The 24,423-nt window shown below is 38.7% G+C and overlaps 1 protein-coding gene across 6 annotated transcripts in view; it reads left to right on the forward strand.

Moving 5' to 3' along the window:
- RNF24 (ring finger protein 24) overlaps positions 1-24,423 on the forward strand; it is a 93,818-nt gene that overhangs the window by 40,340 nt on the left and 29,055 nt on the right. For 3 of the 6 annotated variants that reach the window (XM_023217938.1, XM_023217940.1, XM_023217939.1), the window contains 2 exons: positions 2,702-2,770; positions 13,933-14,082. In XM_023217938.1, the coding sequence (XP_023073706.1) occupies positions 2,715-2,770; positions 13,933-14,082 (206 nt within the window). In that variant the 5' untranslated portion in view covers positions 2,702-2,714. The remainder of the gene's footprint in view (positions 1-2,701; positions 2,771-13,932; positions 14,083-24,423) is intronic. The other 3 variants (XM_023217941.1, XM_023217942.1, XM_023217943.1) reach the window with 1 other exon arrangement.

Genomic DNA, 24,423 nt, shown 5'->3' on the forward strand with positions numbered 1-24,423 from the left:
GGCTGGATATACAGTTCTAGCATCACAGTTCTTTTCCATCAGACCTGTATAGATGTTGCTCCATTGTATATTTTTTAATTAAAATTTTTATTTTGAGATAATTGTAGACTCACATGCAGCTGTAATAAACAGTACAGAAAGATCCTATGTACTCTTTTCACAATTTCCTGTAATGATAACATCTTGTAAAACTATAGTATAATATCATAACCAGGATATTAATTTTGATACAGTCAACATACAGAAGGTTTCCATCACATCAGGGATTTCTTACAGTACATCAAGATAAGTGTACTTATACAGTATGTAACCTTTTGGGATTGGCTTTTTTCATTCACCATAATTATCTGGAAAGTGATTCTGATTATTGCATCTATCCGTAGTTTGTTTCTTTTTATTGCTGAGTGGCATTTGATGATGTGCATACCCAAGTTTGTTTAATCATTCACCCGTTGAATGGTATTTGGGTTGTTTCTAATTTTAGACCATCACAGATAGAGCTGCTATGAACATTTGTGTTGAGGTTTGTATGTGAACATAGGTCTTCAGTTTCCTGGAATAAATGCCCAGGAGTGCAACTGCTGAGTTGTATGGCAGTTGCATGTTTAATTTTACAAGAAACTGATAAACTGTTTTCCAGGGTGGCTATACCATATTATATTACCACCAACAAGATAAAATGCTCTAGTTTCTCTGCATTCTTGCCAGCATTTGGTGGTGTTACAACTTTTTACTTTAGCCATTCTGATAGGTATAATTTAGTAATTTCTCATTGTGGCTTTACTTTCTATTTCCCGAATAGCTAATGATTTTGAACATATGTTTGTGTACTTATTTACCATCTGTATATTCCCTTTGGTGAAATATCTCTTTTGCCCATTTTTTAATTGAATTGTTTCCTAGGGCTGCCTTAACAAAGTGCCATAAACTGGGTGGCTTAAAACAACAGAAAATCTATTGTCTCACAATTCTGGGGTTTAGAAGTCTGAAATCAAGATGTTGGTGGCTGGGCACAGTGGCTCACACCTGTGATCCCAGCACTTTGGGAAGCCACGGTGGGCAGATCACTTGAGTCCAGAAGTTCAAGACCTGCCTGACCAACATGGTGAAACCCCGTCTCTACTAAAAATACAAAAATTAACAGAGTATAGTGGTGCGCTCCTATAGTCCCAGCTACTAGGGAGGCTGAGGCAGGAGAATCACTTGCAAAAAATAAATAAATAAATAAACAAATAAATAGCAAGGTTGTTCTGTCTGAGGGCTCTGAGAAAGGATTTGTTCATGCCTTTCTTCAAACTGCTGATGACAGCCAGCAATCCTTCAGTCTCTGCTTCTTATATCACACAGCATTCTCTCCTCCTGTATCTCTCTCTCTTTTCCTCTTCTTATAAAGACACCAGTCATACTGGATTACTCTAGTGTAACTATAACTTCTTAATTACATCTTCAACACCCCTATTTTCAAATAAAGTCACATTCAGAGATAGTGGGAGTAACATCTTCACCATATCTTTTTGAGAACACAATTCAACCCATAATTGGTTGGTTTTTTTACTATTGAGTTTTGTGTTTAGATATTAGCCCTTTGTCAGGCGTATGGTTTGCAAATATATTTATATTTTTCCTGGTCTTTTGCTGCTTTCTTCATCCTCTTGACAGAGTCTTTCAAGGCAAAAAAAAATTTTCATTTCAATGAAGTCCAGTGTATCAATTTTTCCTTTTATACTCTTTGCTTTTGGGGTCAAGTCTGGAACTTTTTTGCCTAATCCTAGATCCCAAATATCTTCTCTTAGGTTTTTTGTAACTATATCATTGTTTTGCATTTTAAGTTTAAGTTCATGATCTATTTTGAGTTGTTTTTTGTGTGTGAGGTTAAGATCAAGGTTCAATTTTTTTTGCCTGTGGATGTCCCATTGTTCCAGCACTAATTGTTGAAAAGACTATATAGTCTCTCCATTGAGAAAGGATTGCACATTTTTCAGAAATCATTTGGGCTTATTTGTGTAGGTCTATTTCTGGGTTCTTCGTTTTGTTCCATTGACCTATGTGTCTGTCCTTTTGCCAAAACCAATCAGTGTCTTTATTAGGCTATGAGTATTTATATTGAATAGACTGATTCCTCTCCCTTTAGTCTTCTTTTTTCAAAATTGCTTTAGCTGTTTTATTTCCTTGTCTTTCTTTCTGTCTACATTTGTTAAACTTGTCTATGTCTACAAAAAAATTTGCTGGGATTTTGATAGGAATTATGTTAAACCTATATATCAATTTGTAGAGAATATCTTTCCTATGCTGAGTCTTCAAATCCATGAACACAGTATGTCTCTGCATTTATTTAGATCTTACTTGATTCCTTTAATCAGCGTTTTGTCATTTTTAGCATATAAGTCCTGTACATATCTAATGTCTTATTAAATTTAATTCTTTGTATTTCTTTTTTTGAACAATGGTAAATGTCATTGTATTTATAATTTCAGTGTTCATATGTTCATTGCTAATTTATAAAAATACAGTTGATTTTTATATGTGTATCTGGTATCCTGCAACCTTGCTGAACTCATTTATTAGTTTTAGAAATTTTTTTGAAGATTCTTTGGGATTTTGTTGTTGTAGATGTTGATGTTGGCAAATAGGCTCAGTTTAATTTCTTCCTTTCTGATGTGTATGCCTTTTATTCCCTTTTCTACCTTATTGCACTGGCTAGAACTTCCAGCACTATGTTGAATAAGAGTGGTGAGAGCAGATATCCTGCCTTGTTCCCGGTCTTAGGGGGGTAAGTATTCAGTCTTTCACAATTAAGAATAATATTAGCTGTACAGTTTTTGTTGTTATTGTTTGGTTGGTTTTTGCCGGCTTGTTTTTTGTAGATGGTTTTTAACATGTTGAAGAAATTTCTCTTCCATTTCTATTTCTGGGAGTTTTTAAATTTCTGTTTGCTGATGTTTGTGAAATGTGTTTTTTTAAAATCAGTTAATATGATCATGTGATTTTTCTTCTTTAGCCATTTAATATGGGTAGATTACTTTGTTGTTGTTGTTTTTTTTTTTTAATATTAAGCTAGCCCTGCATCTCTTGAATAAACCTTACTTGGTCATGGTGTTGTAAAAGTCTATTTACATATTGCCAAATTCTACTTGCTAATATTTTGTTAAGAATTTTTGTGTCTGTATTTGCCAGATACTGTCTTTATCTGGTTTTGATATCAAGATCACATTGGCTTCAAAAAATGCTTTGAGAAATGTTCCCTCCCATTCTCTGCAAAAGATTGTCAAGGATTTGTGCTCATTCTTATTTCAACTTTGGTGGAATTCTCTGGTAAAAGCATCTTGGCCTGGAGCTTTCTTTTTTGTGAATTTTTAAATGACTAATTCAGTTTATTTGATAGTTATAAAACTGTTCACATTATCTATCTTATATTGGTGAGTTTTTGTAGTTTGTATTTTTTGAGGAATTGGTCTGTTTTATTTATATTACTAAATTTATGTCTGTATATGTGTGTATACCCTTCTTATCCTTTTGATGTCTGCAGTGTCTCTAGTGATCTCTCCTATTTAATTGTTGATATAGGTAATTTGTGTCTTCTCTTTTTTTTTTTTGTCATTCTTCCTAGAGATTTGTCAGTGTTATCGATCATTTCAAAGAACAGACCCAACTTTTTGTTTCATTGATTTTTCTCTGTTGTTTTCTTGTTTCTCAATTTAATTGGTTTCTGTTATTTACTATTTCTTTTTTCCTGATTAACTTGCCCTTTTTCTAGGTTCTTGATGTAGTTTAGAATATTGATTTGAGATTTTCTTATTTTCTTATGTGTGCATTTAGTGCTAAGAATTACCCACTCAGCACTGCTTTACCTATGTCTCAAATTTTGATGTGTTGTATTTTCATTTTCTTTTTTTTTATTTTGAGACAGAGTTTTGTGCATGTCACCCAGGGTGGAGTGCAGTGGCATGATCTCAGCTCACCGCAACCTCCACCTCCAGTGTTCAATCAATTCCTCTGCCTCAGCGTTCCAAGTAGCTGGGATTACAGGCACCTGCCACCACACCCAGCTAATTTTTGTGTTTTTAGTAGAGTTGGGGTTTCACCATGTTGGCTAGGCTGGTCTCAAACTCCTGACCTCAGGTGAACCACCCGCCTCGACCTTCCGAAGTGCTGGGATTACAGCTGTAAGCCATTGTGCCCGGCTCCCCCCGACCCTTTTTTTTTTTTAACTGAGATAGAGTCTTGCTCTGTCGTCCAAGTTGGAGTACAGTGGTGCAATCTCGGCTCACTGCAATCTCCGCCGCCAGGGTTCAAGCGATCCTCATGCCTCAGCCTCCTGAGTAACTGGAACTACAGGTGCGTGCCACCACGCCCAGCTAATTTTTTTGTATTTTTAGTAGAGATGGGGTTTCACCATGTTGGCCAGTCTGGTCTTGAACTCCTGACCTCAGATGATCTGCCCGCCTCGGCCTCCCAAAGTGCTGGGATTACAGGCGTGAGCCACCACACCCAGCCTGTATTTTCATTTTCAATCAATTCAGTGTATTTTGAAAAATTTCTTTTAAGACCTCTTTTTAAATTATAGATTAGTTAAAAGTGTGTTAATTAGTTTCTAAGTGTTTGAATATTTTCTTGCTACCTTTCTGTTATAAATATCTAGCTTGATTCAACTATGTCCAGTTACACACTCTATATGACTTTGATTTTTGAAAGTTTGTTTAAGATTTGTTTTATGACCAGGGATGTGGTCTGTCCTGGTGTAGGTGCCATGTGTATTTGAAAATAATGTATATTTTGCTGTTGCTCGGTAGAGTGCTCTATAAATTTTGATTAGATCCTGTTGTCTAATTGTGTTGTTGAATTTTTCTTTATCCTTGCTAGTTTTCTAGTTGTTTCATCAGTTGTTGAGAGAGGGTCTTGAAGTCTTTGAATATAATTATAGATTTGTTTATATCTCCTGTCTGTTCAGTCAGTTTTTACTTCACAAGTTTTGCAGCTCTGTTGTTTTGTGCATGCACATTTAGGATTGCTATGTATTTTTCATGGGTTGACCATTTTATCATTATGTAATGTTTCTTTCTCTCTCTGGTAATTTTATTTGCTCTGAAGTCTGCTTTGATGTTTTTACAGCCACTCCTGCTTTCTTTTGATTAATGCTTGCATTACATATCTTTTTCCATCCTTTTCAACATGTATGTATCATTATTTTTAAAGTGAGTTTCATGTAGACAGCATATTATTGGGTGATGTTTTTTAATTCATTCTGTCAATCTCTGTGTTTTAATTGGCGTATTTAAACCATTTATACTTAAGCTTGCCGTTTTAAACTTTGTTTTCTGTTTGTTTTCATTGTTTTTTATTTCTGTTACCTGAATAATTTTTTGAAGTTCTTTTTGATTTTTTGTAGTGTTTCGAGTGTGTGTCTTTGTATGGTTTTCTTACTGAATGCTGTAGGCATTATATTATATATGCAGTCTACTAGTATACTTTACCAGTTCAGGCTAGAAATCTTACCTCTTTTTATGTCCCTTTATGCTCCCTTATTTTTAATATGCTCATCTTAAATATTTCCTCTGAATACATTTAGAACCGGGTTGGACAATTATAATTTTTCTTCAACCATTGAATGTAATTTAGAAAACTCAAGAGAAGGAAGTTCATGGTATTTACCCTTATATTTGTTTACCATGTTGTTTCTTCCTTCTTGATGTTCCAAGGTTCCTTTTCTTATTTCCTTTCTGTTAAGACAGCTTCATTTAGTCACTCTTTAAGAGTAGATCTGCTAGCAACAAATTCCCTTTGTTTTCCTTCATGCAAGGCCGTCTTCATTTCCTGTTTCATTCCTGAAGGATATTTTTGCTGGATATAGGATTTTGGGTTGATGGCTCTTTTCTTTCAGCACTTGAAAAATGTGTTCCTTCCTTTTGGCCTCCATTGTTTCTGATGAGAAATCTCTGCTTTGCAAAGAAAAAAAAAGATGTTGTTGTTGTTGTTAGTTTTCAGAAGTTTGACTGTGATGTGTCTTGTAGATTTCTTTGGGTTTATTCTCTTTGGAGTTTGTTCAGCTTCTTAAATCTGTACATTTATGTACAGATTCCTCAGCTTCCCGAGTAGCTGGGATTACAGGTGCCCACCACCATGCCTGGATAATTTTTGTATTTTTAGTAGAGACAGAGTTTCACCATGTTTGCCAGGCTGGTCTCAAACTCCTGACCTCAAGTGATCCACCCACGTTGGCCTCCCAAAGTGCTGGGATTACAGGCACGAGCCACCGTGCCCAGCCCTGGTTCACTTATGCTTTCTCCTTTCTTCTCCGTTCTGCTGTTGGGCCCATCGCTTAGTTTTAGTTTTTTTATTTCAATTGTGTTTTTCAGTTCTATAATTTCCATTGTGTTCCTCTTTATATCTTCTGTTTCTTTGCTGAGATTTTCAGTGTTTTCACTTGTTTCAAGCATGTTCATAAATGCTTGCTTAAACATTTTGATGATGGCTGCTTTAAAATCTTCATCAGATAATTTTAACATTTTTGTCATTGGCATTAACATCTGTTAATTGTCATTTCTCATTTGATTTGTGATCTTCCTAGTGTTGATATGATGAGTAATTTTTAGTTGGAACCTGGACATTTTGTGTATTATGTTATGAGACTCTGGATTTTATTTAAACTTTCTGTGTTAACTGGCTTCCTCTGACACCAGTGGGTGTCAGTGAAACGGTGGGTTGTAATATGCTGCTTCATTAATGCCAGGTAAAGGTAGAAGTCCAGGTTCCCTACTCAGCCTCTATTGACATGAGGGGCGAGGACAGGGCAGGAATGGGAGTTCCAGCTCTCAACTAGGCTTTCACTGATACCTCTTTGGCTGGGACAGGTAGGAGTGCTTGTTGCCAGTTGGTGGTGGTAAAATCCTGATTCTTCACTAGATCCTCCTCTGTCATCACCCCAGTGATGTTACTGCTGGATAGGGGTAGAAGTCAGGGTCCACATGTAGTCTCCACTGATATCACTGAGGTGGAGCCTCATTTTCACCATGTTGGGTAAAAATTCCAGCTGGCCAACATGGTGAAACTCAGTCTCTACTAAAAATATAAAAATTAGCTGAGTGTGGTGGTGGGCGCCTGTAGTGCCAGCTACTCGGGAGGCTGAGGCAGCAAAATCGCTTGAACCCAGGAGGTGGAGGTTGCAGTGAGCCAAGATCACACCACTGCACTCCAGCCTGGCGACAGACCAAGACTCCGTCTCAAACAAGCAAAAAGAAAACAAACAAACAACAACAACAACAAAATCCAGCTTCCTACTTGGCCTCTTCTAACACTATCCCAGCAAAATGGCTGGGGGCATCTTGTTACATCCTGGCAAGAGTGAAAATGTAGGCTCTGCCTTCAGCCTTTGCTGGCATGTCCGTAGGGGTGTGGCCATAGTTTTTTCTGGGTTGTTTAGCTGAAGTAGGGCAATCCTTGTTTAAAAGCTTTCAGTCTTGTTAGACTACTCCTTTTGTGATTCTTTGGCTAGAGAGAACAGGTTCATTGGGGCTTTTTTTTTTTTTTTGTCTTCACCTGTTGGCATTCTGGTTTGCCAACTTTGCCAGCTCTAAGTCTGGGATACAGGAGACAAATACAAAGCCCAGAGAACTCATTACCATGCTATTCCTTGGGTCCCCAGGTCCCTAGTTAGTGTGCTACCTTCTGTCCAACTTAATGTCTATGTTTTTTAGTTATATTTAGCTGGATAAATAGGGAAATGCATGTGTATGCCATCTTTCTGGAGTCAGAAGTCTACCTGACTATCTTTTAATGGAGATACAGACAGTGATTCCATTATCTTTTATTGTTGTATTTTAGTTAATAATGAAAACTAACATTTCTCAAGTACACAGTATGTGCCCAGGTACTGTTCTAAGTGCTTTTCGTGTGTGGAGTCATTTAATTCCTTTAAAACTTTATGAAATAGTTACTAGTATTCTGTCTTATCAGATGAGGAAACTGAGACATAGAAAAGATAAGTAACAAGCCCCAAATTACTGGCAAATCCATGGTTAAACCCCTGGCTTTCTGACTCCATAAGCCCACTCTAATACTCATGGCCTAAGATAAATCTCAAATCTATATGCTTTCCATTATAACACCTTTTTTTTTTTTGAAACTTGTCACAGTTTTTCTGTCGTAGAATTCAGAAATTTTACTAGGATCTGTCTAAATATAGGTCTTATTTTTAAAATAATTCTCTCTAGAACCCAGCATATCCATTAGATCAGAAAGCTTAGGTCTTTCTACTGATCAGTGACATGTTTTTAAAATTTTTAAACTTTCCTCACATCCACCCACTCAAAAAAAGATTTTGCAGAAGGCATTTCATGTGGTCATAAAGATACTCAATAAAGAACAAAGAAGTTAGTTCCTTCTAATATGCCAAAAGCTTTCTTTTTTAGAGATAGTCTTACTTTGTCACCCAGGCTGGAACGTAGTGGCAGTATCATAGCTCACTGTAACCTTGAATTCCTGGGCTCAAGTGATCCTCCCATCTTAGCCTCCAGAGTAACTAGTACTACAGGCACGTGCCACCATGCCCACTTAATTTTTTAATTTTTATTTTTATTTGTAGAGGTGGGGTCTCCCTATGTCTCCCAGGCTGGTTTCAAACCCCTGGCCTCGAGCAGTCCTCCCCGCTCAGCCTCCCAAAGTACTGGGGTTGCAGGCATATACCACTGCACCCGGGCCCCTTTCTGAGCAAATTTTTTTTTCCTTTGAGATGGAGTCTTTCTCTGTCCCAGGCTGGAGTGCAATGGCGCGATCTCAGCTCACTGCAACCTCCGCCTCCGGGGTTGAACCTAATCTGCCTCAGTTTACTGAAAAGCTGGGATTACAGGTGCATGCCACCAGGCCCGGCTAATTTTTGTATTTTTAGTAGAGATGGGTTTCACCATGTTGGCCAGGCTGGTCTCAAACTCCTGACCTCGTGATCTACCCGCCTGGGCCTTCCAAAGTGCTGTGATTACAGGCATGAGCCACCACACGCAGCCACATGTTACATTTTGTGTTCTTTCTTCTTTTTTTTTTTTTTTTTGTCGCCAGGCTGGAGTGCAGTGGCATGATCTTGGCTTACTGCAACCTCTGACTCCATGGTTCAAGGGATTCCCCTGCCTCAGCCTCCCGAGTAGCTGGGATTACAGGCATGCGTCACCACGCCCAACTAATTTTTGTATTTTTATAGAGACAGGGTTTCACCATATTGGCTAGGATGGTCTTGATCTCCTGACCTCGTGATCTGCCCGCCTCAGCCTCCCAAAGTGCTGGGATTACAGGCATGAGCCACCGTGCCCGGCACTTCTGAGCATTTTTGAAGCAAAACTAGAATACTGACTCCTGGGAAGATGATACGGTAGTGTCCAGGGAACAGGAACTGATCTAAGAAGAATGTGGCTACCAAGGATGCTTTGAGGAATGCTACTGCAGCCCCATTTAGCTGTGGTGTATTGTGTTAAACTCAGGTCCTGTAGGCATCCAAATCTCAAGTAATCTGTCCTTCTTAGAACTTCTTTGTTCTAAGATTGCGGATAAAATACTCAAATCTTCTTGTCTTTTTTGTTTGTTTGTTTGGGTTTGGTTTTAATAAACTGACTGGGTGATTTGAAATTTAGGCTGAGGCTACAGATTTCAAGAACTGAATTTACATAAGGGGAAAAAAAGGTTTTCACGTGAATGAAGTTGGAAATGCCAAGTAAAATACAACAGTGTGCTGTATGTTCTATTTCTCCTCTTTACTCCCACAAGGAGCAATTACTAAATAACTTACATTTGTAAGACTTCAATAGCAAAGAATGCATATTACTAAGATGATGAATATGTAGCCTTTTATAAATTAAAAGATTAATACTCTTGCTGAAAATACATTATGATGAAAATTTTGTAAAAACTAATGTATTACTACATCAGGATTAACATCTTGGAATAATCTACCATCTACTTAAATTGTTGGTCCAACATATCAATTGTAGCAAAGCCATTTTATTTATGTATTTATGTATTTATGTATTTATGTATTTATTTGAGACGGAGTCTCGCTCTGTCGCCCAGGCTGGAGTGCAGTGGCCGGATCTCAGCTCACTGCAAGCTCCGCCTCCCGGGTTCACGCCATTCTCCTGCCTCAGCCTCCCGAGTAGCTGGGACTACAGGCGCCACCACCTCGCCCGGCTAGTTTTTTGTATTTTTTTTTTTTAGTAGAGACAGGGTTTCACCGTGTTAGCCAGGATGGTCACCATCTCCTGACCTCGTGATCCGCCCGTCTCGGCCTCCCAAAGTGCTGGGAATACAGGCTTGAGCCACCGCGCCCGGCCCGCAAAGCCATTTTATTTACTAAAACAAAGGGGAAAAAATTCCTAAAATATATGCTGCATCAACATATCTTCTACCAGCCTAGATCCCTCTGGTAATTGGGGTTTATTAAAAGGCCCTGCCGGGTAATGAGGACTCACAAAAGTCTCAACATCCAGCCCCCAGCTGCACTAAGGCAGATGTCTCTTCCCTGTGATGACAGTGCTACCTCTACTGCTGTATGTCTGAGTCTTTGTTCAGAATGCACAGCAGAATTGTACCAATTTCGAGGACCTTGCAGAGCAACATTCCCACACCACTGGCCTCACTTCTACCCAGCCTGTATTAATGGCTGCCTTTGGCCAGACAAGGTTTCTAGTTCCTGGGTCTGGAGGCCAGGTTGGCAGGCCAGCTGACAGAAAGCTTGTCAGTGAGTGCAGAAGAGCTCCCTGTGGAAGGGGTACTTGGTTTGGTGGAATCCTCTCCAGAGACATTATTTTTGTCAAGGCTGCTTGTATGTTATTTACTATTTATTTATTTATTTATTTGAGGCGGAGTCTTGCTTTGTCCCCCAGGCTGGAGTACAATCTCAGCTCACTGCAAGCTCCTCCTCCCAGGTTTACGCCATTCTCCTGCCTCAGCCTCCTGAGCAGCTGGGACTACAGGCGCCCGCCACCATGGCCGGCTAATTTTTTTGTATTTTTAGTAGAGACGGGGTTTCACCGTGTTAGCCAGGATGGTCTGGATCTCCTGACCTCGTGATCCACCCGCCTCGGCCTCCCAAAGTGCTGGGATTACAGGCTTGAGCCACCGCGCCCGGCCACTTTCTCTTTTTTTTTTTTTTTTTGAGGCAGAGGCTCATTCTTTTGTCCAGGCTGGAGTGCAATGGCCTGATCTCAGCTCACTGCAACCTCTGCCTCTCGGGTTCAAGCTGTTCTCATGTCTCAGCCTCCCAAGTAGCTGGGATTATAGGCGCCTGCCACCTCACCGGGCTATTCTCATGTCTCAGCCTCCCAAGTAGCTGGGATTACAGATACCCGCCACCGTGCTCGGCTAAGTTTTGTATTTTTAGTAGAGACGGGATTTCTCCATGTTGGTCAGGTTGGTCTCGAACTATCACCCGCATTGGCCTCCCAAAGTGCTGGGATTACAGGCGTGAGCCACCGTGCCTGGCCGTTATTTATTACTTTGATTTAATGTCATTCCTTCCCCCCCCCCCCCCACACACACACTAAAGCCTTAATAGTTTTGTCCTCTTAAGAGTTTTCAGACACTTCATTATCTGCTATCTCATTTTATCCTTTCAGGAATTCCTTAAAGTTGATCGATAGGACAGTTATACCATTTGAAAGATGAGAAAATTGAAGTATAGATGAAGCTCTGACATTTAGATAGTGACATCCTAGGAGCAAGCATCCAGATTTGCTGACTGCAAACCTCTCTATCTTTCTACCATACCATTTTCTGTCACTTGCCTGTTTCCTCTCTCTTAGCTTGCCCAGTACAGATATTTAATCTCTTATTTTCTTTCCTTTTTTTTTTTTGAGATGGAGTCTCACTCTGTCGCCCAGGGTGGAGTGCAGTGGAGCAATCTTGGCTCACTACCACCTCCCTGGTTTGAGCGATTCCCCTGTATTAGCCTCCTGAGTAGCTGGGATTGCAAGTGCGTGCCACCACATCCGGTTAATTTTTGCATCTTTAGTAGAGGTGCATTTTTGCCATGTTGGCCAGGCTGGTCTCAAACTCCTGACCTCAGGTGATCCACCCGCCTCAGCCTCCCAAAGTGTGGGATTACAGGTGTGAGCCACGGCACCTGGTCTGATCCCTTATTTTCTAAGATAAGAGATATCTTACCAAGCCAGTCTTGTCTGGGGAGGCATATTTGTAAGGGATTAAAGGACAGTCTTGGCTATAACAAGGGTCATCAAGTGAGGCCCTGTCAGAAATACGAAAGTTAAGAGCTAAGTTTTGTGCCCTGTAATTTTCTAATAGCTCCACAGCGTATGTGCTATGTATATTTGGTAAAGCACTCCTTAACTACATCCTTCCTTCCCTTTCTAAGAAGATCTGAATGTAGGAAAAAGGAAATGTAAATATGTATTTGAGTAAAAGCACTTGCTCTAACTGAGCCAACCCAGAAAATGGCCAAAGGTTCAAAATTAAATATTACCCATTATTTATGTTTGGAAGCTCTCAGAGAAGAATTCACATGGGATGAAGTTGTTCTTTGCAGGTACTGACTTCCTGATATACATTACTAGATACTAGAAACTAATAATAAGATTTAGGTTTCAGGTACAGCCAGTTAACATCTCAGTGGTGTCAACAGTATAAATACACTCTTCTGGGAACCTACAAGAAAACTAAAAATCTGTGAACACATTTTTAATTTACCATGCATAAATAAAAGTAGAAGTTTTCTTTGCTTGGTAGAGTTTTGTTTGGGTTTGGATTTGTTGTATTCATAATTATAATTCCATTATCAGTCTTTGGTCTTAATAAGCAGGCCTGGCAGGAGCTCTTTATTTTGTAAGGAATCAAAATGACAAACTACAGCTTATCACTTGCAGGAGAGGCAACCTTTATCTGTGGAATTTTAACTGTAGTGATCAGTAAGTATTCTCAAACAAACTGACAGAAATAGTCCTTTTTTTAATGTTTAAACAACACTTAATGTTTCTGATTATAAAAGTAACACATGAGAAAGGCAGTGAAGCATATGGACTGAGAGTGCTGAGTTTGGAGTTGGAGAGGCTCTAGCTGTGTACATACCTGGTCAGTCATGGCTGTGGGACCAGAACTGTCTAAGCTTCAGTTTCCTTGTCTATCAAATGGGGAGAAATTGGCCAGGCGCGGTGGCTCACACCTGTAATACCAGCACTTTGGGAGGCCAAGTGGGGACAATTGCTTGAGCCCACGAGTTCAAGACCAGCCTGGGCAACATGCTGAGACCCTATCTCTACAAAAATTTTTTTAAAAATTAGCTAGGTATGGTGGCACATGCCTGTAGTCCTAAGCTATTTGGGGAGCTGAAGTGGGAGAATCACTTGAGCCTGGGAGATTAAGGCTGCAGTGAACTGAGATCACACCATTGCACTCTAGCCTGGGGTGACAGAGTAAGACCCTGTCTCAAAAGAAAAAAAAAATTACTTTAAAATGTTTTCATGACCCTTTAATACTGTAACATATGACTATATGATTAATTATTATCTCCTTGTGAGATATCTCAGTTATTTCTAATATTTTACCATTATAAATATTGCTACTTCAAGGGTTATTAGGTTAAAGGCTAAAGAGTTTGAAGAACCTTAAAACTTTTTTTCTTTTTGCAGTTCTCTGAGGTTGAACATTTTCAGAACATTTTCATGTTTATTAATTACTGGCATTATTTCAGTGAAATGCCTTTTAGTGAATAAATGCAACTTGCAAAGCTTTTCATGTAGAATCTTCAGTCTCTGAAATAGTGCCAGGTACATAATAGTAAATATTTGGCATGGTGAATGAATGAATGGCAAGAATATTAACACTTTGTCTACCATATTTGTTTCAGATGGGGTCATTGTGCTTCTATACGTGCACAATGATAATGCTGTCTTTGTTCTTAGTCTTTACGTATTTTTTTTCCATTCTTTTCTTCCCCCACAGTTCATCCATGAGCTCGGATTTCCCACATTACAACTTCAGGATGCCTAATATTGGATTCCAGAATCTGCCTCTCAACATATATATTGTGGTTTTTGGTACTGCTATATTTGTCTTCATCCTTAGTTTACTCTTCTGTTGCTACTTGATTAGGTAACCAATTTTCATTCTATGTTACTTCAAAATATGTTAAACAATCAATAATCAAGTTTTATCCTCCGATTTTTTTAAAAAATGAAGTATGATAATTGGCAAAATTTTAAAAAATTAAGATGGCTTCACACTTTAATCTGTGCATTAGTAATCAGTAAAACACCTTTATATAATCTTCAATCTTATCTACTGATGAAGTGTTTTACTCTGTAGGAGAAACTTGTCCTTATTTATTTTTCTGCTTTTCTACCTTTTTACCAGATAGATACACATATGTCATTGTCTATCTCCAAGAATTAATCTACTCTCACAGAGATTTCAAAATTGCTTTTCAAGAAGGTGTGGCCTCCTTGAAAGTCATTAGGTATCAGAAAAGTAGGGGAGGCTGGGCGCAGTGGCTCATGCCTATAATCCTAGCACTTTGGGAGACCCAGGTGAGCGGATCACCTAAAGTCGGGAGTTCTCGACCAGCCTGGCCAACATGGTGGAACCCCGTATCTACCAAAAATACAAAAATTACCTGGGCGTGGTGGCTCATGCCTGTAATCCCAGCTACCTAGGAGGCTGAGGCAGGAAAATTACCGGAACCCAGAAGGCGGAGGTTGCAATGAACCAAGATTGTGCCATTGCACTCCAGCCTGGGCGACAGAGCAAGACTCCATCTCAAAAAATAAAATGATAAAGAAACATAAGGGATGCTCCTTATATCTCATAGATATGTTGACTGCTTATGACTTTTATTTCTTCCTCAAATTAATTAAATACTTGAGACAAATATAATTGTAATCTACAGAAAAAACCTTTACAAAACCTGTTTATTTCCAGAAATTCCTTTTTCTAACATTTCTATTAAACTATTATTTAAATAATTAGATCAGCCAGGTGCGGTGACTCACGTCCAAAATCCCAACACTGGGAGGCGAAATCCCAACACTGGGAGGCTGAGGTGGGTGGATCACTTGAGGTCAGGAGTTTGAGACCAGCCTGGCCAACATGGTAAAATCCTGTCTCTACTAAAAATACAAAAATTAGCTAGGTGTGGTGGTGGGCACCTGTAATCCCAGCTACTTGGCAGGAGAATCCCTTGAACCTGGGAGGGAGAGATTGCAGTGAGCCAAGATCATGCCATTGCAGTCCAGCCTGGACAACAAGAACAAAACTCCGTCTCAAAAAAAAAAAAAAAAAAATAGTTTGATTGCAGTGTTCTAGGACAATGGGATATAAATATCGTCCAAAAATGTAATTAAGAGTAAAAAGCTTAGCACTGTGTAAAGTAACTGTTAACTGAAGAAATCCCCAAAAAAGTACTGCCACTTTCAAGTTCTAGACTTGGGGTGTTTGTAATTGTAAACACCAAAGCATTTGTGTTTGTCTATTACAACACCTTCCTTAGTGGAAAGAAAAAAAAAATATGAGGTACATACATGTAAATACTTACTGCAGCATTTAATATATTTTTGTGTTACACTTTTTTTTTGCATTGTAAACACATTTATTATTACCAATGGACAATGAGTTCTTTATTATTATTATTATTTTTTGAGATGTTTCTCACTCTGTTACCTAGGTTGGAGTGCCGTGGCACAGTCTCTGCTCACTACAGCTTTCCTCCCAGGCTCAAGCGATCCTCTCACCTCAGCATCCCAAGTCGCTGGGACTACAGGTGCCTACCACCACACCTGGCTAATTTTGTTTGTATTTTTGGTAGAGACGGAGTTTTGCCATGTTTCCCAGGCTGGGCTTGAACTCCTGAGTTCAAGCCATCCACCCGCTTCAACCTCCCAAAGTGCTGGGATTACAGGGGTGAGCCACCACATCTGGCTAGACAATGAGTTCTTTTAAGACTGTTCGACTAGTTCAGATTTTTACATCTCTTTCTAGCAAGAAGAGCAAGGTTTTGTGTGTTTACACAAATGTTAATATTACTGCAATTCCAGTATAGTAAAACACTCAAATATAAGTTAATAATAGTTTGATAAACATTATATAAATATTCAGCATTTTTAAAAATTAGAGAATTAGCCATAGCATATATAGGACCTCAGAATATAAAAATATGGTTTTTTTTTCAGACTTACTAGTTTTTTTGATAATTCCTCTACAAATGTTGATTTAACTCAGAAATATGTAAATTTAATATTCAAAACTACATTATTTTTAAAGAGGCAAAAAATATAAAAATATAACAAAATGTAAAAAAAGAAATGTTATTAAGGGAGAGTTATATGTAAAATATTTAATTCTAAAATATATAGCTCATAATATATTTTGTATTATTATGTCAAAGAATTAAATAAGCCTTTAACTTTAAACAAACCAAAAAAACCCCCACTAATGTACCAATTTGTGATTCTGGGTAAATTCTTTGAAAAGTAAGTTATGAAACACCCTTTTACCTCATTGTATTCCTTTTAATAAGCACATAAGTAAAGTGATAAAGAAAAAATAATGATATGTACTTAATTTTATCTTTTTGTATCTTTTTTTTTTTTTTCCCCAAGATAGTGTCTCACTCTGTCATCCAGGCTGGAGTATAGTGACATGAGGCTCACTGAAGCCTCAACCTTCTAGCACAAGTGATCCTCCCATCTCAGCCTCCTGAGTAGCTGGGACTCTAGACATGCACCACCACACCCAGCTAATTTTTGTATTTTTTGTAGAGACAAAGTCTCACTATGTTTTCCAAACTGGTCTTGAACTCCTGGACTCAAGCAGTCCTCCCAGCTCTGCCTCCCAAAATGCTAAAATTATAGGCATGAGCCACCACACCCAGCCTTATCCTTTTTTATAATCAGCCTAACAGGCCGGGTGCAGTGGCTCACACCTGTTATTTCAGCACTTTGGGAGGCCAAGGTGGGCGGATCACTTGAGGTCAGGAGTTCAAGACTAGCCTGGCCAACAAGTGAAACCCCATCTCTAACTAAAAATACAAAAATTAGTTGGGTTTGGTGGCACACGCCTGTAGTCCCAGCTAATTGGGAGGCTGAGGCATGAGAATCACTTGAACCCTGGAGGCAGAGGTTGCAGTGAGCCAAGATCGCACCACTGCACTCTACCCTGGGCAACAGAGTGAGACTGTGTCTCAAAAAAAAAAAAAAAATTAAAAGATTAAAAAATAAGCTAACAAAGCAAAGAAATTAGGATCTGTTACTCTAAAATTGAATTATCATGTTTAATCAGAAATGTTCAAACATTTCTAAACTTCATTTACTAGTCATTGGTAAAAATTTTTTCTTTTTTCTTTTTTTTGAGACAGAGTCTTGCTCTGTCACCAGGCTGGAGTGCAGTGGCACAATCTCGGCTCACTGCAAGCTCCGCCTCCTGGGTTCACACCATTTTCTTGCCTCAGCCTCCCGAGTAGCTGGGACTACAGGTGCCCGCCACCATGCCCAGCTAAATTTTGTATTTTTAGTCAAGACGGGGTTTCACCATGTTGGCCAGGATATTCTAGATCTCTTGACCTTGTGATCCACCCACCTCAGCCTCCCAGAGTGCTGGGATTACAGGCATGAGCCACTGTGCCCAACCAATTTTAAAAATTTAATCATGATGTAAGGAGCTTTCCTTTGTGATGATCCTAATTTGTTACCTTTAATTTTAAGTTTCAAATGGTAAATTGGGATTTAACAAGTCTTTGCAGTTAATCTAGAGATCCGTGGAGTCAGTTCCTCCAGAACTACCCTAGCTTGTTTTTTATGATAACCTAAGCTCTCCAGCACCTTCCCAGGAGGTTCTTCTGTTCTGCAGAGAGCTCCTTCCAGTCACCACCACTGGACTCAGCAGAACCATAGGAAGAATATAACTTAGGTCTAAACAAGACAGTCACCACCAACCACAGTCGTACACAGGATTGTAGTATAGAATGTGCTGACTATGATAGGGCTGTGAACAGGGCACTGCTGGAACACAAAAGAAGGGCATCTTACCTTGCAAAGAAAGATCCTGTTTTATAATGAATTATATAATATTCTAATTTGTGTTTGTTCATTTTTTTCCCTGATGGTTATTTGTTCTGTTTGTTATATCTCAAACACCCGGAATCGTACCTGGCGCAATATTAAGCACTTGATAAGTATTTGTTGGGTAAATGAATGAATGGTTCCCTAGTAGGAAGTCATTAGATATGCCTAAGACTAAAAAATCAAGAAGTACCAACACAAGCAAGTTACTTAGAAACTTGGAAGTCAGGATCAAAATAGTGAGCTAAAGGGGGAAAAAATGGGTTATCTCTTGGGAAGAGGACAGAGGACTGCTGATTTTTTTGTTGTTAACCCTGTAGAGCCACATATGACAACATATGTAACTTGGATAAAATTAAAAACAAAAAAGAGAGGAGTGATGCATATCCCAGTTACCCTGATTTGATCATTATACATTATATGCTTGTATCAAAATATTACATGTACCTCATAAATATGTACAATTATTATGTATTATGTTTTAATAATAATCAAAAATAAATTTTGAAGAATTCAGGGAAATTTTGGGGCTACAGTTATTATGAGGTCTTGAACCAAGATAATGACAGTAGATCTAGAAAAGATGTTGTGCTTGTAAGAAATACTTGGGAGGTGAAAATAAACAGAAATTAATGACTGAACATTAAGGACAGAAAAGGGGATAAGTTTAGAATCTTGGACTTCTGGCTTAGGCAGCTGGGTAGATAGCAATCCCTTCAGAGAGATAGAAAATGATGGCACGTTTTAAGTGAAAGGATGATAGATTCCCTTTCAGAGATGGGGGTCTGAGTTCCCTGTGTAACTGTCAAGATGTTTAATACTTAGTTGGATGTATAGCTCTAAAGCTTTTGAGAAGTCTGATGTGGAAAAAGGAAGTCATGTAATTAATAGGTAGAAGCTGAAGTCAGGAGTGTTGCCTAGAGGGAATGTGTATAGTAAAATAAAATGGGCCCAGGGCAGAATCCTAAGGAAACATTGATATTTAAGAGGAGCCCTTAAAAGAGACTGAGAAGGGCTAGCAGGAGATAAGAGGAAAATCGAGGCCGGGCATGGTGGCTCACGCCTATAATCCCAGCACTTTGGGAGACCAAGGTGGGTGGATCACCTGAGGTCAGGAGTTTGAGACCAGCCTGGCCAACATGGTGAAACCCTGTCTCTATTAAAAATATAAAAATTAGCCAGGCGTGGTGGCACATGCCTGTAATCCCAGCTACTCAGGAGGCTGAGACAGGAGAATCACTTGAACCCAGAAGGCGGAGGTTGCCTTGAGCTGAGATTGTGCCACTGCACTCCAGCCTGGGCAACAGAGCAGACTCCGTCTCCAAAAAAAAAAAAAAAAAACAGGGGCAGGGAATATTGTGAGAAAGATGCCCCACAAGTAGTGTTTCAATGGATTGAGTCAATTATGTCAGCTGCTCACAAAGAGGATAAGAATTGAAAAGTTCGTATTACATTTGACAATAAGGTTTGCATCCTTAATCTTTGGTAGAAAAATTTCCATAGTATAGGGTAAGGGATAGTAGAGGCTATAATGGGGCAAGACCTGGCTAGTAGGTGAAAGTGGATACAAGGAATATAACGCTGTCTTTGAAGAACCTTGGCTGAGAAAAGATTAGGTTGAGGGGAGAAGGAGTTGCTGTAGAATCAAGGAAGTATTTTAGTGCTGGGTTTTTTTGTAAGATAGAGATTTTGGTATGTTTATGCATATATTAAGGAGAATGAGCCAATTGTGGAAGATTTATGAGAAAGAACAAATCATAGAGGTGAAAAGAGACACACATAAGAGAGATAGCAATATTATTCCTAATTAAGAGAACACCTTTTCCTAAGACGGAGATGAGGGTAACTGTGGAAAACAAAACACTCATAGCCATGTGGAGCCGGGAGTGAGAAAGCTTGCATACATGACAGCCCCCTTTATTTATCTGTGTAGTAAAAAATTGACAGTTGAAAATTATAGGGGAGGGAGTGATAGGGTAACACTTAGAGTGTCAAGGGTTTGAAAGAACCACTGCATGAAAGCTTAGGATACTGAGCATGAATAGATAGAAGGATTAGAGATCAATGTGGAGAATCAGGCTGAGACTGGAGACCACAAATTTGCAGTGGCCGTAAGCTACACAGTTTTATAATTTCCCTAGCACTGTTCAGCATTGTTAAGCATGCCTTCTTAAATACTCTTTGGATATCTGTTTAGCAATGCAAAATAAAATAGTGCAGTGTAAAATATTAGATAATTAGTGGGAGTTAGAGTAATGGAGGAATCAAATTAACTTCATAGAATCAAGTTAATTTAAGGGAGAACTTTCTAGAAGGGATGAATTTTGAGCCACAGATAGAAGAAAAAGGTGAGCACAAATTGATCCATGTTGTAGCTGGAAGTAACAAGTTCAGTTTTGGGAAAACGTGCAGATCTAATTAAAATATTCAAATAAGCAAAATGAATTAACAAATCAAGCCTAATTTTAATGACTTCTAATGGAATTCATTTTATTTATTTTTTATTATTTATTTTATTATTATTAATTTTTTTTTGAGACAGGGTCTCACCCTGTCACCCAGGCTGGAGTACAATGGCATGATCATAGCTTACTGCAGCCTCAACCTCCCAGGCTCAAGCAGTGCTACCTCAGCCTGTCAGGTAGCTGAGACTATAGGCACACACCATCATGCCTGGCTAATTTTTTTCTTTTTCTTTTTTTGAGACAGAGTCTCGCTCTGTCACCCAGGCTGGAGTGCAGTGGCACATTCTCGACTCACTGCAACCTCCGCCTCCCGGGTTCAAGCAATTCTCCTGACTCAGCCTCCCAAGTAGCTGGGATTACAGCATGTACCACCATGCTTGGCTAATTCTTACATTTTTAGTAGAGATGGGGTTTCACCATGTTGGCCAGGCTGGTCTGGAACTCCTGACCTCAAATGATCTGCCCACCTCAGCCTCCCAAAGTGCTGGGATTACAAGCATGAGCCACCGAACCCGGCTAATTTTTAAATTTTTTGTAGAGACACAGTCCCACTGTGTTCCTTAGGCTGGTCTTGAGCTCTTGGGCTCTAGTGATCCTCCTACCTCAGCCTCCCAAAGTGCTAGGATTACAGGGATAAGCCACCATGTCCGGTCCATTTTACTTCTTTACGTGAAAATAGTTTCTTTACGTGAAAATGTTACTGTTTTCATGTGAAGAAATAAAATGTAAAACAAGCAAAAACCCCGTAAGGATATAGATTATTTGAACTACATAATTAATACACTTATGAGAAAGCTGTAGTTTTAAATTCATGTATTAGGCAAGAAAGACAAAAACCAATGAGCTGCATTTTCATGGAGCTAAAAGGCCAGTTAAACCCAAGAAAAAGTAAAAGGAAGAAAGTAAAAAAACTAAGCACGATATCAATGAAATAGAAAATAAATGTATAATAGTAAAAATTATTGAAACCAAAGCTGGTTCTTTGGAAATATTAATAAAATTGATAAATCTCTAGAAAAACTAATCAGGAAAAAGAGGAAAGAAAATATAAATTACTAATATCACTAATGAAAAAGGGATATTATTACAAATCCTATAAACATTAGAAGGTCACAAAGAATACAAAGAATATTATGCATTTATGGCAATAAACTTGAAATTTTGGGTGAATTACATAGATTACTTAAAAAAAAAGTATATCAAAACTGACACAAGAAAGGGCATTTATTAAAAAAAAAAAAAAAAAAAGCTTAATGTTGTACTTTCTGGTAATAGATGGAAAGCTTTCCCCTAAGATCAGAACACAACAAGAATGCCCACTTTTTTATCACTGCTGTTCAGCATTGTACTGGAAGTTCTAGCCAGAATAATTAGACAAGAAGAAGTAGAAGGCATCTAACTGGAAAGAAGTAAAACTATCTCCATTTGCAGATGATATGATCCTATATAGAGAAAATCCCGTAGGATACACACACACACACGCACACACTACTGGAGCAAATAAATTCAGCAAACTTTCAGAGTCCAAGATCAACACACAAAAATCAGTTGTGTTTCTGTACATCAGCAATGAACAATCTGAAAAGGAAATAAAGGAAACAATCCCATTTACAATAGCATCCAAAAGAATAAAATTTTAAGGAATAAAGTTAACCAGGGAAGTGAAAGACTTATATCCTGAAAACTACAAAACATTGCTGAAGGAAATTAAAGAAGACCTAAATAAATGTAAAGGCACCCCATGTTCATGGATTTATATAGTCCTTATAATATAGTTAGTGTCAATATTCTCCAAGGCAATCTATAGGTTCAGTGCAATCCCTATCAAAATTCCAATGTCCTTTTTTTACAGAAATAGAAAAAGCAATCCTCAAATTCATTTGGAACTGGGGCCCCAAATAGCCAAAGCAGTTTTGAAAAAGAAAAACAAAATAGAAGGAGTCACACTTCCTGATTTCAAAACTTCAAAAAGCTACTGTAATCAAAAAATTGTGGTACTGGTATAAAGATAGACATATAAACCAATAGAATAGAATTGAGAGTCCAGAAATAAATCCAACATCTATGACAAATTAATATGCAAACAAGGGTGCCAAGATCATTCAATGGGGAAGGAAAGAATTGTTTCTTCAACCAATGATACTGGGAAACTGGATATTAACATGCGAAACATTTGTACATCAAAGGACATCAAGAAAGTGATAAGGCAACCTACAGAACGGGAGAAAAATATTTGCAAGTCATATCTGAATAAGGATTTAATACCCAGAATATATTAAAAACTCTTATAATTTAACAGCAAAAAGACAACCCAATTTAAAAATGGGCAAAAGATTTAGACAGCTCCCCAAAGAAGATACACAAATGGCCAAAAAGCACACGAAAAGATGTTTGACATTATTGGTCATTAAGGAATTCCAGGCTGGGCACAGTGGCTAGATCTTAAAAAAAAAAAATTTTTTTTTTTTTTTGAAACAGAGTCTCGCACTGTTGCCTGGGCTGGAGTGCAATGGCACAATCTCAGCTCACTGCAACCTCTGCCTCCCAGGTTTATGCAATTCTTCTGCCTCAGCCTCCCAAGTTAGTTGGGATTACAGGCTCCCACCACCACACCCAGCTAATTTTTTGTATTTTTAGTAGAGATGAGGTTTCACTATGTTGACCAGACTTGAACTCCTGACCTTGTGATCCACCTGCCTCAGCCTCCCAAAGTGCTGGGATTGCAGGCATGAGCCACCGCACCTGGCCGGTTCTTCAAAATATTAAACCATGTGACCCAGATTTTCATTCCTAGGTGTATACCCAAGACAAATGAAAATATATGTCCACACAGAAATGTGTACAGAAATGTTTCATAATAGCCAAAAGATATAAACAACCCAAATGTCCATCAACAGATGAATGGATAATTGTATGTACATACAATGGAATATTATTCAGCCGTAAAAAGGAGTGAAGTACTGATACCTACTACAACCACGATGCACCTCAAAAACATGCTAGGTGAAAAGCCATACACAAAAGGCTGTATATTGCATTGTTCCTTTTATATAATATATCCATAATAGGCAAATCTATAGAGTCAAAAGGCAGATTAGAGGTTACAGGGGATAGAAGTAAGGGGTAATGGGGAGTGATCACGGAATGGGTACCAGGTGTTTTTGGAGTGATGAAAAGTTTTGAAACTAGAGATAGCTGGTAGATGCACCACATTGTGAGTACACTACTTACCACTGAATTGTATACTTTAAGGCAGTTAGCTGTAATATGAATAAAAATCAAAGAATAAAAATTTTAAAAAGAAAAAACTGGGGCTGGGCATGGTGGCTCATGCCTGTAATTCCAGCACTTTGGAAGGCCAAGGCAAGCGGATCACCTGAGGTCAGGAGTTTGAGACCAGCCTGGCCAACATGGTGAAATCCCATCTCTACTAAAAATATAAAAATTAGCTGGATGTGGTGGCACACACTTGTATTCTCAGCTACTCAGGAAGCTGAAACAAGAGAATCGTTTGAACCCGGGAGGCGGAGGTTGCATTGAACCGAGATTGTGCCACTATACTCCAGCCTGGGCGACAGAGCAAGACTCTGTCTCAAAAAAAAAAAAAAAAAGATACAAGAAACTGAAAATATGAATAATTATATATATAATAAGAAATGAGGCAGATCATGAGGTCAGGAGATCGAGACCATCTTGGCCAACATGGTGAAACCCCATCTCTGCTAAAATACAAAAATTAGCCAGGCAGGCGTGGTGGCATGTGCCTGTAATTCCAGCTACTTGGGAGGCTGAGGCAGGGAAATCCCTTGAACCCAAGAGGTGGAGGTGGAGGCTGCCGTGAGCTGACATCACACCACGGCATTCCAGCCTGGCGACAGAGCAAGACTCCGTCTCAAAAAAAAAAAAAAAAAAAAAAA

Source organism: Piliocolobus tephrosceles, chromosome 20 (assembly GCF_002776525.5).
Source record: "Piliocolobus tephrosceles isolate RC106 chromosome 20, ASM277652v3, whole genome shotgun sequence".
NCBI lineage: Eukaryota > Metazoa > Chordata > Mammalia > Primates > Cercopithecidae > Piliocolobus > Piliocolobus tephrosceles.